The following is a 13,106-nucleotide window of genomic DNA, read 5'->3' on the forward strand; positions in this document are numbered from 1 at the left end:
GGAACAGTTACTAATTTAGAAATCACATTATTGACAGTCTACAGAACAGAGGCCTGACAACAGATTTAATTTCATCATGACAAAGCTGATTTAAAGCCAGAAAGAGCCACTCACCCAAGCTAAGCTTTTTTTCTACCCATGCGACGACATCCTTGGTATATTTTGACCACGCTTTAGCATAGGACAGGGCTGATTCAATTCCACTGTCATTTCTTAGGAGCATGCTGTCAACTTCCTCTGCTCGAAGATGTCCTGAAATTAAGGCATCGAAGACAAAGAAGTGAATTTTACATGTGACCACACACTGAGAGCAAAGCCAGTATTAGCCAACTGTGAATGCTTAAGCAGCTCTGATCTTGAGTTCGTCTTTAATGCTACTTGATTCTAAACAGGACTGACAGAGGTTTTAGAATAAATTAAAGGGTCATAGTGTTTTATCTGGAGTAGTCATATGGTCAGCATAATTTAAAGAAAGTGACCCAGTAAAACACTAGTCATATGATGACATCCTGAAGTGCTTCAGGCCTTGGTATGTTCTGCCCCCAAAAAGCAACCTCAGTTCCTTATTCACAAAAACAAAAGATCTGCAATAGCAAATTTTTTACAGTGAAGTTTTAATGGCAACATAGGTGTAAAAAAGTGATGAAGCAACTTATTTATAACATTTTAGAAGACAAAAGCACAGACACAGACTAGTGTTCATTAATATTAAATTAATACTCTACCTTGGATATCATCCCTTTCATGAAGTGAACCCCCAGACTCCACAGAAAGATTCTCAAAAGACTGGTGTACAAGAAAAAAAAGAAACACTAAGTTAGGGATGGAAAGCTGTCACTAGAATTTAAGGTTAACAAAATAAACTGCATCATCTGTCCCTTTTTTCACAGATAAAGCAACAAACTGTGCTCTAACTCCCTGTCATCTGAGACACAATACCCTCTAAGTTGTCGAGCCAGCCACAATAAATAGCAAGGAGTGATTATATACCTTTAAACTAACAACCCTGAAGTCTACAGTGAATGAGTTAATAGTTTAACAAATTAAGGTTGATATTTAAGTGACCTCCAGCTTTCCTTCCCTCCCTACCTATCGTTTCAAAACATTTTCATACAGACCTAATATCATACACTTATAACAAGAACATCTCTACAAGACATTTGTAGCCATCCTTTCTTCTTCAAGGGAGTAACATGATTTCTCCTAAATTACTTGCAGGTGTGCACTGTAGGCACAGCAGCTGACCAGTAACACTTGCTAATGAAGCCCTGATAATCAGTACAACCTATCAGAACTGAATCCAATAATAAAGGAATTTAGCCCAAGGTTTCATCCCTACCTTTGTCCTCATGATGAATTTTTACTCCTTGAATTGTGTGAGCTGTAAGACTGTGATGTAAGCCAGGCTGCTGAACTAATTTAAGTGAATAAAGCTTACCTAGTAACCACCACTCCCCCTTTAAAAAAAAAATACAAACAAACCCCAACACAACCAAAACCTGAATAATTTTAAATTAATGTAATTATTCTTGAGAATAGAAGCGGCGGGGAATAAGACGACAGAGGCCAAGAAATAGCTGTGAAGTGGTCTTAAGCATTACAAGAACAATTTGTTTCAATTTTATATTTTGGTGTTGTTTTGTTTTCAGACTTAAAGGTAAATTGGAGCACAGCAACAATGATACAAGCAGTTCTCTTGTGTGGCTGATTTTTTAAAATGTAAATAGAAACTGAGCATAAATAACACAACAATCTGTCAACAATCACTATTTACTTCACACCAAAAGCAGCTTTTCCATGTATCAAAATATGCAATATATTAACCATCAATTACATTGAATAGAATCAAGATATATTCTAAAGAATTGCACCATTCCTGACAAAGCAGAAGACCAGTAAAATTGTTGAACAACACAGGAGAGTTTCAGCAAAATGGAAGGGCTTTTTCAGAATATGTGGGAAATCTATCCAAAACTGTCTATCAACCAAACAGTAAAAAAAACTCCTGAATTTAGAGATGGGTTAATATTCAGTTGCACAGCAAGCCTGAACATTCCTAGATTTAGCTTTGATTTGGGCGTAAAGTATTACTGTCTCCAAGTTTATATTAAAATGGCATATAGCTGTTCAGGAAGAAAAAAACAAGAATGGAAAAAAGTCCTAGCCCTAAATATGATTTCCCATTCTATAAGACAAGTAACATCAATCCTAAAAATTATTCAATCCTTTCCAGTTATCCAGGCACACTATTAATACAACCAATCAATGCTCCCTCATCCATCCACATTCAGCCCACTACAAATATATAATACCATGTTTTAAAAGCAAGCATATGGACAACTACTTTTACTTGGCCTGCAACTAATAATCAGAACTTGCCCCCTCAAGCATCCAATAACTCATCCCAGGGAGCCTAGGGAAAGAAAAACCTGAAGCCTGACTTTTAGGTAGATTTCACTCCTCAGCTTTCATCAGTCCCTTCTGCCTTTTATCCCCATTGCTCAAGAACCCTCACCCTGACAGGCAAATCTCTGCATGCATTTTCAAAATTTAACCCTTCTCCCTTATAATGCTCTCAGATCTACATAGCATCAAACAGCATTCAAACAGCTTGTGGAGTAATAGAAGGTCAGATATGGCTGTCCCTGCCATTGTATTCTAAAACTCTTCTGTTTTTTAATTAAGAAATATCTTCACTTCCACCATGTGCTTCTGGTTGTACTACAAGGGGTAAAAATGAGAACAATTACTTTTGCTAAGAGGGGGTCTACATATCATTTAACTCAGGCTTCCAAGTGGAATGCCTGAACTAAAGAATGTTGACTCCCCTGCAGTCAAGAGAAGCAAGATCAGCTTCCCCCCCACCTTAGGGCAATCCTCAACAGCTTAGTGTGGGAGGTCCCTAACAAAACAGGCAATTAAAATCTCTCTCCTTAATTAACCCTCAAAGGGTTTACATGTTAAATTCCAACAAAATGTTAGGCTCTAATCTTTTTAAAATACAGATAGCTCCTACTTACACCAGTGAATGTACACATCTACAGGAATGAAAAGTTAATAGAGCTACTTAAATATTTTACATTTAACTGCTCCTAACACTCCTTAGTTGGCCTCTAAATCTTGTCTGAATTGCAAGCTGAAGTGGAATGCTTTATCTGTTAAGTGTGTATATACTTAAATTTAAGACAGATTTCCAGGAAATTGAACCATATTATCCTACCTGCTCCAAAATTTTAATTGTTCCTTTCCACATGAGGAAAAGCAAGTGACACTACAAAAAGGGGGCTTTTAAATACAAGCTGGTGTCTTCTAGAACATCTAGAAGACAATTCCTTTTTCATGTCACTGTATGCTAATTTTCCCATAGCATTCCCCCACCCCCATTTTCAGATGGGTGATCATTTAGCCAAGGCTACAATTCACAATACAATATAGAGAACCATCTCATTCCACATGATTGCATTTTTGCATTGCAAATCCATTACAAGACTAAAACATTGGTAAAGTCAGCACCTTCCTTCTCCTGGTGAACTGATTAGCTGAAATAGTACTTGTTCAAATTATCTCATTTAAATTAAATGAGATGCTGGCTTTCATGCTGTTTTATGTCGTATTTTTTTATTAGCAACCCAATCCTTTGATTCCACCTGCTGGAACCAGCTTACTCAGTATCCTCCTTCCCCTCCACATTTTTGTGAAGATGAGTTTTATAGCAGTAACAGAAGCAGAACTTCTGTGATCATCTATAGTTCTCATATATATTGTATCAAGGATAGTGAAAATTTAAGAAGACTGCTTCTCAACTGTATTGCCATGATCATGCCTGTATGAAGCAATGCTAGGCTTTAAGTACGTTTCAATGAAATCTTTAAAAAACACCACAATATAAAATTTTCAACCATGTTACAACTTAACTTGTCATACACACCAATTATAATCTGCATTTTCCTTGCACATAGCTTTAAATTTTACTCCATTTACTACTCTGCTTCTAGATAGACAAAAAATTCAGAACAGATTTTGGTACTGAGCATTTTTAATCTCACCTTCAGTTTTTAAAAGGGAGTTAAAAATGCTAATGCTTTCCTTTTGCTACCTATGAGAGTTATTTCAGTTCTCTTAATGAACTGCTCTTGAAACAGCTACAGTACAAACTGGTCTCTGGAAGAATAAAAAGTTATTTTGTAATTAATATTAGTCTTTAAAGCCAGAGGGGTCATTAAAACTTTTGCTTTTAAGTCTAACAGGTCTACTCTAACTATTCCAGCATACAAATCATTTAAGTATTTTACTTTTAGTTCTTTTTTCACTTAGCCAATTAAAAAATCTCAAACACAATTACAGAAGGTTCTAATTTACATATTAGAGCACTGGGCCTGTTGAATCATCACTGGTATTTAGAACAGAGAATACATTCAAGTCTTTTGAAACGCTGAATATTTTTTCATGAGTTTTATCTTGTTTTATCACCCAGAAGACTCCAATGTACCAGTCCCATGATATACAGAGCTTCAGTATAAATTCAGTTCTCCTTTAAAATATATAATTCCACAGTCCAAGAGAACGTGTTCAGCCTACCCGACTTCTCCGAGATACAGGAAGTCCCAATGACGAGCCATTGTCAACATCTCCCATAAGGAAGTCTGAAACACTGCCAGAAAAACAAGGAATTGTTACTTCATTACTTTAGCCCACCAAGCAATTTCAGATGACTGAGAACAAAGATTCAGATAATGTTTCTAATATCCTTTAAAAGTTCTGCAAAACAATTTTTAAAAGTGGTCTTATATTCCCCGCAATCTCTAACATCATTATTTTCCTTGTTAAGAAAAACAAAACAAAGTCACCCAAACGAATCAGTAAAACTATTCTGGATGCAATTAAATTATGTTACCAGCTAGTATTTGGCCAAAAGAAAAGTGAAGTTTTTATTGTTTAGCCTTCCTTTGATTCACTTCTACCAAGCTCTTTAAAAACACCTTCTAGATTCCAACTTACACGTTTCCAAAGGTGAATGCTAACGTTTCAATAGAAGAAAATATTTCACTGAAGAGTTCTCTCTTATTTTCTTCATTAACTTCTTTGAAGTTCACCGCTTAGGAAAAAGATGAAAACCAAAGGATGAGAGGTGGGGGTCAATCAATCAAGTTTACTAGGCCTAAAGACTGATTTTATAGAGTCTCCTACAGAACATGCAACACCAGACTTTTCTGAGCAATTGAAAAAAGAGTTTTGAAAAAATAACAGCAAGAAAGTAAACACTAAAGGAAATTACCATAATCCAAATGCTTTCCACAATGAAATCAGACTACTCCTTCACTTCCTATACCTTCCCACTTAAGAAGCAGCTTTGTGTGGGAACATGATGGTAATTTGAGGAGACAAGAAAACCAGTCATTTACCAGCAAGAGTCAAATCACACAGCAGCAGCAGCACCACAAAGCATCTTACAAATGCAGTCAAATATTTGAAAAACTGTTTCTCTTCTGTGTAGAAATTTCAGAATTCAGAACAGAATTCATGAGCAGTACTTTTTGAGGTTCCTCCCCATCCCATCCTGTGTATCCTGTCTTGAAAAGACAAACTGCAAGCTATCAAAAGCTATCATCCATTGCAAACCCCTCTAATTATTAGCTCCATCACCTGACAAAAGCCCCTCAGTTTTGGCTGTTAGAAGGGGGAAAAACAATCTCAGCTATACAGATATTATTGTTCCTAAATAGGAAAAGGAGGATTCCTGCACAAAACAGGCAGTTTTTAGCAGGTGACCACCACCAGTATTTAGCTGCTCAACACCGAGCCTTCAGCATGCTTCCATCACAAACTGGAATAGTGAGGCAAAAACAATTCACCAAAATTTTTTCTATTAACAAGAAATATAAATTATTTCTATAGTGAACAAGGGGGAGGTCGGAGAAAATAGCAGACAGAAAAATACAACCATTTTTGTCTGTTCCCAACTTAACTCCTTAATCACTGGGGGAAATGTGGGTTTTTTTGTAAGTTGAGTACACTCCTCTGAGCTGAAGCTGAGTCCTCTGAATGGAAGTTCTCCCAGTTTCACATTGAGAACAGTGGCAATTTCTCATTAGTATTTATCTTTTGAAAGATTGGGGTTTTTAAGCAATGCAATATACCTAGTTATCTAGATGCCTAAAATACAGTTATGATAATCTCTTTCAGAGATACTGCAACAAGACACTTATTCAACACTTGCAAGACCTGTGTCAATGTTTTTTTATGTATCCTTCTCACTTTTCAAGTATGGAAATAATTATGGAAATAATGGACAATGACTTCTACAAGTAGCAAAAATTAAAATCATATTAAAATGTTGCCTGTTCTATACATATTTTCTTAGCAAATTAAAGTAACAAACTCTAATCTTTAAAAGTATTCAAGCTTTCTGCCAGGTACCTAAACGCTAATGGGTAACAAAGTAAGTAATCTGCTCCCCCATTATACTTCCTTTGTGGAAGGAAAAGTTTTTAACCAGTGAAATAACACAGCTGAATCTATTCCTTTTTACACTGCATGCCAACAGGTCTGATCAGCATTTTTATAACTATTTCTATATAAAGCTATTATAGAAAATAAGTATTCTTCTCATGGGGTACTTTCACAATTAATTGCAGATTTGGAAGAATGTGTTGTAATAAGCCTGTGGCAATTAAAAAAAGCATCAGCACATAGTAAAAAAATATTAACAGTCTCTGTTATAGCATAGCCATAGCACATAGTTATAGCCATAGCACAGTGCTAAATTAAGGCTTCTCCTATCTCTTCATTCTTCTGCACTTCATAAGTATATTAAAAATGCCTCTGACACCTTTGTTTCACACGCAACTCAGTAAAGCTCCACAGATAATTCTTCAAAAACTTAGAGAAATTCACTGCTATTTATGATTTTTTTTTTAATTCCATTTTCTTGAAAACCTCAGCTTTCCACAGATAACACTGCTTATAAATAGTAACTTTGTATTACAAATCATTACGCAAAAGTTATTACAAGATCTATTGATTACCAGCCACTAATGACTGGAAAAATCATTTGAGTGCTGGCACCAAAGGCAAACTTTTTCAAAACAACTGTCTACACATTGAAAGCACTTACCCCTGCAACATTTGTATATCCGTTAGCTGCACTGTCTTCAGAGAAAGAGCATGTCTTTCACTTTGCTAACGAGACATCAACATAGATAGCCTCTCCCTAAAGAAATGCCGTCTGTTTCACTCTGCCTTCCTGTTCCAGGAAGAGTTTTGTTAAGCCTTAAGTGTTGTATACCAGAGAAATCCTCTCTTTTCAGAATCCATCACAAATGGGATAACCAATCTCAATTTTTTTCACAATTACTCTCCCAAAAAGAAGTTTAGTCCAAGCTCTTATTAAATCAGTGGAATACAAACAGCTTTCTTTTAGCTTACTACCACTGGAATGCTGAAGTACTTAACATCAACTTTAGACCATGCATGCTCTTTCCCCAGGACATCCTGACTGCACACAATAGCTACTGACAACAATGAACTATAGTAATCTTTCCATGTGTGGAAATGACAGCTATCTATCTATAGTTCTACAGATTTCAAAGCAAGTATACAACTTAAGAACGCTTTTAAGTAAGGCTTTAGTTGCTACATTATCAACTCCAAAAAAATTATGATAGCAATACACTAAAATCCAGAACCCAGCACCACCTGAAATGCAAGCCCAGCTTGCACTAAAGTCGATCTGTATTTCCAAAGCTAGCAAAGCTGTCTTCAGGCTGAGGTGGCTTTATTAACCTCAAAAATGCTGCAAGACACTGCAAATTTCAGCTCCTGGGTCATGCCATCAAAAGCTTTCTGAATCAAGCACAGAGCAGACTAGGGAAACAGCAACAGGCATGGAAGTTTTGGAAGCCAGAGCCTCAGAAGCTGAAGTAGTGCCTGAGGACATTTGTGTGATGCTTCTGAAACTATGAAGTAGAGGCTGTCGGCTCTCAAGATCAAGGTGCAAGCAGGGCCTTTACATCATGATGCTTAGACAACTCCCAGTGTCTGCAGCATAGCACACAAACTTCTGTGATGCTCTCTTGTCCCTTTCCACTCACATCAAGGCAGAACAGGGGACACAGCCATGCCAGAGTCTAGAGGACTTGCTTCCCCCACCCCCCAGACATGTGCAGGACCAGTGGCAACAAAGCTAGCTTGCCAGCTATCTGCAGAGCCTATATAAGTCTTAAATCACACCAGCTTGCAGAATTTGCTCTGTGAAGGTAAATTTTCTCATATAACAGACAGATAAAAGTAATGCCACCATGTATTTCCCTAGACAGAAATACATCTTCAATCCATACATTATTGGTTGCCTTTTAAACAGTAAACAACTGTCTGACTTAATGGAACCTAATAGCTTTGCAACCAATTTTCTGTCCTTAAACTTCCAACAATGCTTTCAATAACCTTTCAGAACAATGTCAAAAATACAACCCAAGCAAACAAACAAAAATCCAAGACACTACAACCAAAAAACAGTCCAACTCCCCAGATGAAAACTTGTAATACCTCATTACTACTTCTTATCTTTAAAAAAGTGTAAAAAAAAAAAAAAAAAAAAAAAAAAAATGGGGGAAGGAACCCAAGGAAAGTGTAGTAGTATGCATCTGAGAAGAGGGGGGGGAAGAAGAGTATTCTCAAGGTATCACAGCCAGAGAGGATCAGCAGGATGTCGAGGCCCCTCTGTTCTACTTTTATCTCTCTGTGCTATGTAATTTCACTAGTCTATACTTACTGTCAACTTTGGCAGCTTCCCCAACTTTAGCTGGATGCCAACAAGTTTGAGGAACTGCTTCCTATTCCCTCCATAATAAAGTTTGCCCTGAATGTAAATCACAGATAAAACAACAAAACTGAAACTGCTTCACTTTGCTAAAGGTACTTAAATTTGATGCAGAACTACTTAAAAAAAAAAAAAAACAAATAAAAACAAACCAACAAACAAACTAACAAAAACAACTTGAAAAGGGAACTTCTACTAGACAAGGGCAATTTTCAGCTTAAACAGAAATCTGTGTTCATTCTAGTGATTCAGTTGAGTGAAAAGGTCCACAGAATCAGCCAGGTTGGAAAGGACCTCTGAGATCATCAAGTCCAACCCTTGATCCACTACCATCGTGGTTACCAGACCATGGCACTGAGTGCCACATCAGTCTCTTCTTAAAAACCTCCAGGGACAGAGAATCCACCACCTCCCTGGGCAGCCCATTCCAATGCCTGATCACCCCCTCTGTAAAGAATTTTTTCCTAATATCTATCCTAAACCTACTCTGGCAGAGCTTAAGTCCATGCCCCCTTGTCTTACTGGTAGCTACTTGGGAGAAGAGACCGACCCCCCACACCCCCCTCCAGACTCCAACCTCCTTTCAGGGAGTTGTAGAGAGTGATGAGGTCTCCCCTGAGCCTCCTCTTCTTCAGACTGAACACCCCCAGCTCTCTCAGCCCTTCCTCACAGGACTTCCTCGAGTCCCTTCACAGCCTCCTTGCTCTTCTCTGGACCTGCTCCAGGATCTCAATATCCTTCCTGAACCCCAGAACTGGACACAGTACTCCAGGTGTGGCCTCACCAGCGCTGAGTACAGGGGAAGAATCCCTTCCCTGGACCTGCTGCCACACTGTTCCTGATCCAGGCCAGGATGCCACTGGCCTTCTTGGCACACTGTTGACTCATGTTCAGCTTCCTGTCAATCCAGACTCCCAGGTCCCTCTCTGTCTGGCTGCTCTCAGCCACTCTGTGCCCAGCCTGGAGCTCCCCATGGGGTTGTTGTGGCCAAAGTGCAGGACCCGGCACTTGGCCGTGTTGAACCTCATCCCGCTGGAATCAGCCCAACTCTCCAGTCTGTCCAAGTCCCTCTACAGAGCCCTCCTGCCTTCCAGGTGACCCCCCAACTTAGTGTTGTCTGCAAACTTGCTAATGGTGGACTCAATCTCCTCATCTAAATCACCAATTAAGATATTAAACAGAACTGGGCCCAGCACTGATCCCACACGCCACCAATTGGATCAGCATCATTCACCACCACTCTCTGGTGGCCTCCAGCAGTTCCTAACCCAGAACAGAGTGCTCCTGTCCATGGGCTGACAGCTTTTTCAGAAGAATGCTATGGGAGACAGTGTCAAAGGCTTTGCTGAAGTCCAGGTAGACTCCATCCACAGCCTTCCCCTCATCCACCAGGCAGGTCACCTGATCATAAAAGGAGATCAGGTTGGTCAGACAGGATCTGCCCTTCCTAAACCCGTGCTGGCTGGGTCTGATCCCCTGTCCATCCTGCAGGTGCTGTGTGATTGCCTCCAGGATGATCTGTTCCATAACCCTGCCAGCCACTGAGGTCAGGATGACAGGCCTGTAGTTTCCTGGGTCCTCCTTCCATCCCTTTTTGTGGATTGGTGCGAGATTCACCAGCTTCCAACCATCTGGGACCTCCCCAGTGAGCCAGAACTGTTGGTAAATGATGGCAAGTGGCCTGGTGAGGTTTTCCTTGCCCCTCCTTTTGCTGTTGATGTATCTGTAGAAAGACTTTGTTAGCCTTAATAGAAGCGGCAAGATTGAGTTCAAATTGTGCCTTCTCTCTACTTTTCTTTCTACACGACTTAACTGTATTCCTAAACTCTTACTGAGTAGCCAGCCCTGTTTTCCATAGTCTGTAAGCTCTCTTTTTAACCAAAATTTCCTTCCATATATCCCTATTCAGCCAGACCAGTTGTCTTCCCCTCTGGCTTGCCTTTCGGCACACAAGGACAGTCTGCTCCTGTGCATTCAAAAGTTGCTCCTTGAAGTATGCCCATCCCTCCTGGACTTCTTTGTTTTCAAGGGCTGTTTCACAGAGTACACTCTGAACCACTCTTCTGAAAAGGCCAAAATCTGTCCCCTTGCAGTCCAGCATAGAGGTTTTATTGATGGGCCTTCTTGCATCCCTGAGTTGGTCACTGTGCCCCAGATGGCCTCCAACCACTACATCTCCCACCAGCCCATCTCTGGTGGTGAACAGAAGGTCTAGCAGGGACCCATCTCTGGTGGGCTCATTTACCAGCTGGAGCAGAAAATTATCCTCTATATGCTCCAGGAATCTCCTAGACTGCCTCTTCTCTGCTGTGTGGAGTTCCCAGCAGACATCCAGCAGGTTAAAGTCACCCACAAGAACAAGGGCTGGAGATTTTGAGACATCTGCCAGCTACTTGTAGAATAATTCATCACTATCATTCTGGTTGGGTGGTCTATAGCAGACTCTCACCAGGATGTCAGCCTTGTTGGCCTTTCCCCTGATTTTGACCCACAGGCACTCAACCTTTTGCTGCTGACCTCAAGGTCTACAAAGTCAACAGACTCTCTAACATCTAGAGCCACCCCACCACCTCTCCTACCTTGTCTGTCCCTTCTGAAGAGCTTGCAGCCATCCATGGCAGCACTCCCACCATGCGAGTCATCCCACCACATTTCTATGATGGTGACTACATCACAGCTTTCCTGCTGCATGATGGCTCCTCCTGTTTGTTTCCCACACTGTGTGCATTGGTGCACATGCACTTCAGCTGGACTGCTGATTTCACTCATAACTTGGGCTTTCCACCCTTGGGCTCATCTCTGGAGAACCCAGTTTCAATCCCCTCCCGCTTCAAACCTAGTTTAAAGCCCTCCTTCAATTTAGAGGAGAAAACCACAAATTTGAATTCAGCATGAGATGAGGAAAAGCATGTAGTCTGTGGCCATCAACTATTTAAAGACACTGAGTGGGAAAATAAAAACTCTTGAGCATGATGGTGTGCCAGTTGGGGAAGTGACTTCCAGGAATAGGAGTATAAACAGATTCCAGGCAAGATGCTTCTAAGTCTCAATTCTTCCAGACAAGTGAGGTGTCTCAAGTAAACATTTACAAGCAGTGGAGTCCAAGCAAAAAGGTCCAAAAAGGTCCAGTGTACAATGTCATGTCCAAGATTTAACCAGGAAAACAAGTCCTGTCCACCACAACATTTTGCTGCAACCTCAGTCTAAAGCAATAAAAGAGTGAAATTCTATTTTGCCAAACCTCATTCTCTGTAGCAAGATTAAGATAACATGCTATAGCTAGTTTTCCCTTCAGTCTGTCCAGAAGGAAAAGCATTAGACATTCAACACACAACTACAAGCATGTTCATTACCATTCCCACTGGAGGATCTGAGTAATCACAGCTGAGAAGCCTGAAGGAAGGGCACAAGCACTCTAATTTTTGCTAGCATTCAAAACATTCCCACTTGCAGTAATTTAAAAGGGGTGGTCTGTTTGCACTGGACACTGTTTAAATCAAAGTGCAAATTTGTCATACTTAAAACATACTTTACAATCCAGAGTCGTGGACAGTCACTGGTTTCAAAGTTACTGTAACTGACTTCTGATTTCTTTAAGAGGAAAAGCAACCAACCAAACATTTGCCCCTATGTGAAGTTCCAAATACAAACTAGATTTGAAATGCCAGCACTATACAGAGGTTCAAAAAGGTTTTTCTAGAACATAAACCAGTTCTGCTTCTAGTTCTGAAGGAAGGAGAAAAAAAACCAAATCAAACCCCAAACATGTAAATCCCAGCTTGTTTCTATTTGATCCTCTCCTAAATAAACACGAGAAATTTTCCATTTCGGGTTAATCTTCTTCCTAGTCATAAATTTGACTACAGATACAGAGTGCTTCCATGTCTTTTTATAGTTCTTCTCCAATGACAAGAAACAGATGAGTCAGATGAACTCCTTTCAAAATGTCATATGGGAAGACAGAGGAAAAAGGATGCTGGTTCTGTCCTACCAGTTTCTCACATTCTTGTAGCTTCCTGTTTATTCAAAAGTTACATTATTTCTAGTGAAATAACCACAGCTGAAAACCTGTGAAAGCATGTGATAATGACAGGCCACTGTAAGCAAACTTGAGGTCTGATATGATTACAATTCACTGCAATTTGTTATATTTTAACTTCAGCTTCCTCAGTTCCAGCAGTCATACACTTCAGTTTGAATACAAACACAGAGCAATATGATCCTCACACAAAAACCACCTGCAAAAACCAAACAGGTCAACAGAGAGGCAGACTGCCTTCACACGCTC

The 13,106-nt window shown here is 39.7% G+C and overlaps 1 protein-coding gene across 7 annotated transcripts in view; it reads right to left on the reverse strand.

Moving 5' to 3' along the window:
* The window catches only part of ARHGAP29 (Rho GTPase activating protein 29), a 50,089-nt gene that overhangs the window by 13,751 nt on the left and 23,232 nt on the right, over window positions 1-13,106 (reverse strand). For 6 of the 7 annotated variants that reach the window (XM_071750764.1, XM_071750765.1, XM_071750766.1 and 3 more), the window contains 4 exons: window positions 4,999-5,095; window positions 4,579-4,651; window positions 726-786; window positions 115-252 (listed from right to left, as the gene is read on the reverse strand). In XM_071750764.1, coding sequence (XP_071606865.1) covers window positions 115-252; window positions 726-786; window positions 4,579-4,651; window positions 4,999-5,095 — 369 coding nt within the window. Of the gene's footprint in view, window positions 1-114; window positions 253-725; window positions 787-4,578; window positions 4,652-4,998; window positions 5,096-7,114; window positions 7,425-13,106 lie in introns of those variants that run through there. The other variant, XM_071750767.1, reaches the window with a different exon arrangement.

Source organism: Heliangelus exortis, chromosome 8 (assembly GCF_036169615.1).
Source record: "Heliangelus exortis chromosome 8, bHelExo1.hap1, whole genome shotgun sequence".
In the NCBI taxonomy this organism is placed as follows: Eukaryota; Metazoa; Chordata; class Aves; order Apodiformes; family Trochilidae; genus Heliangelus; species Heliangelus exortis.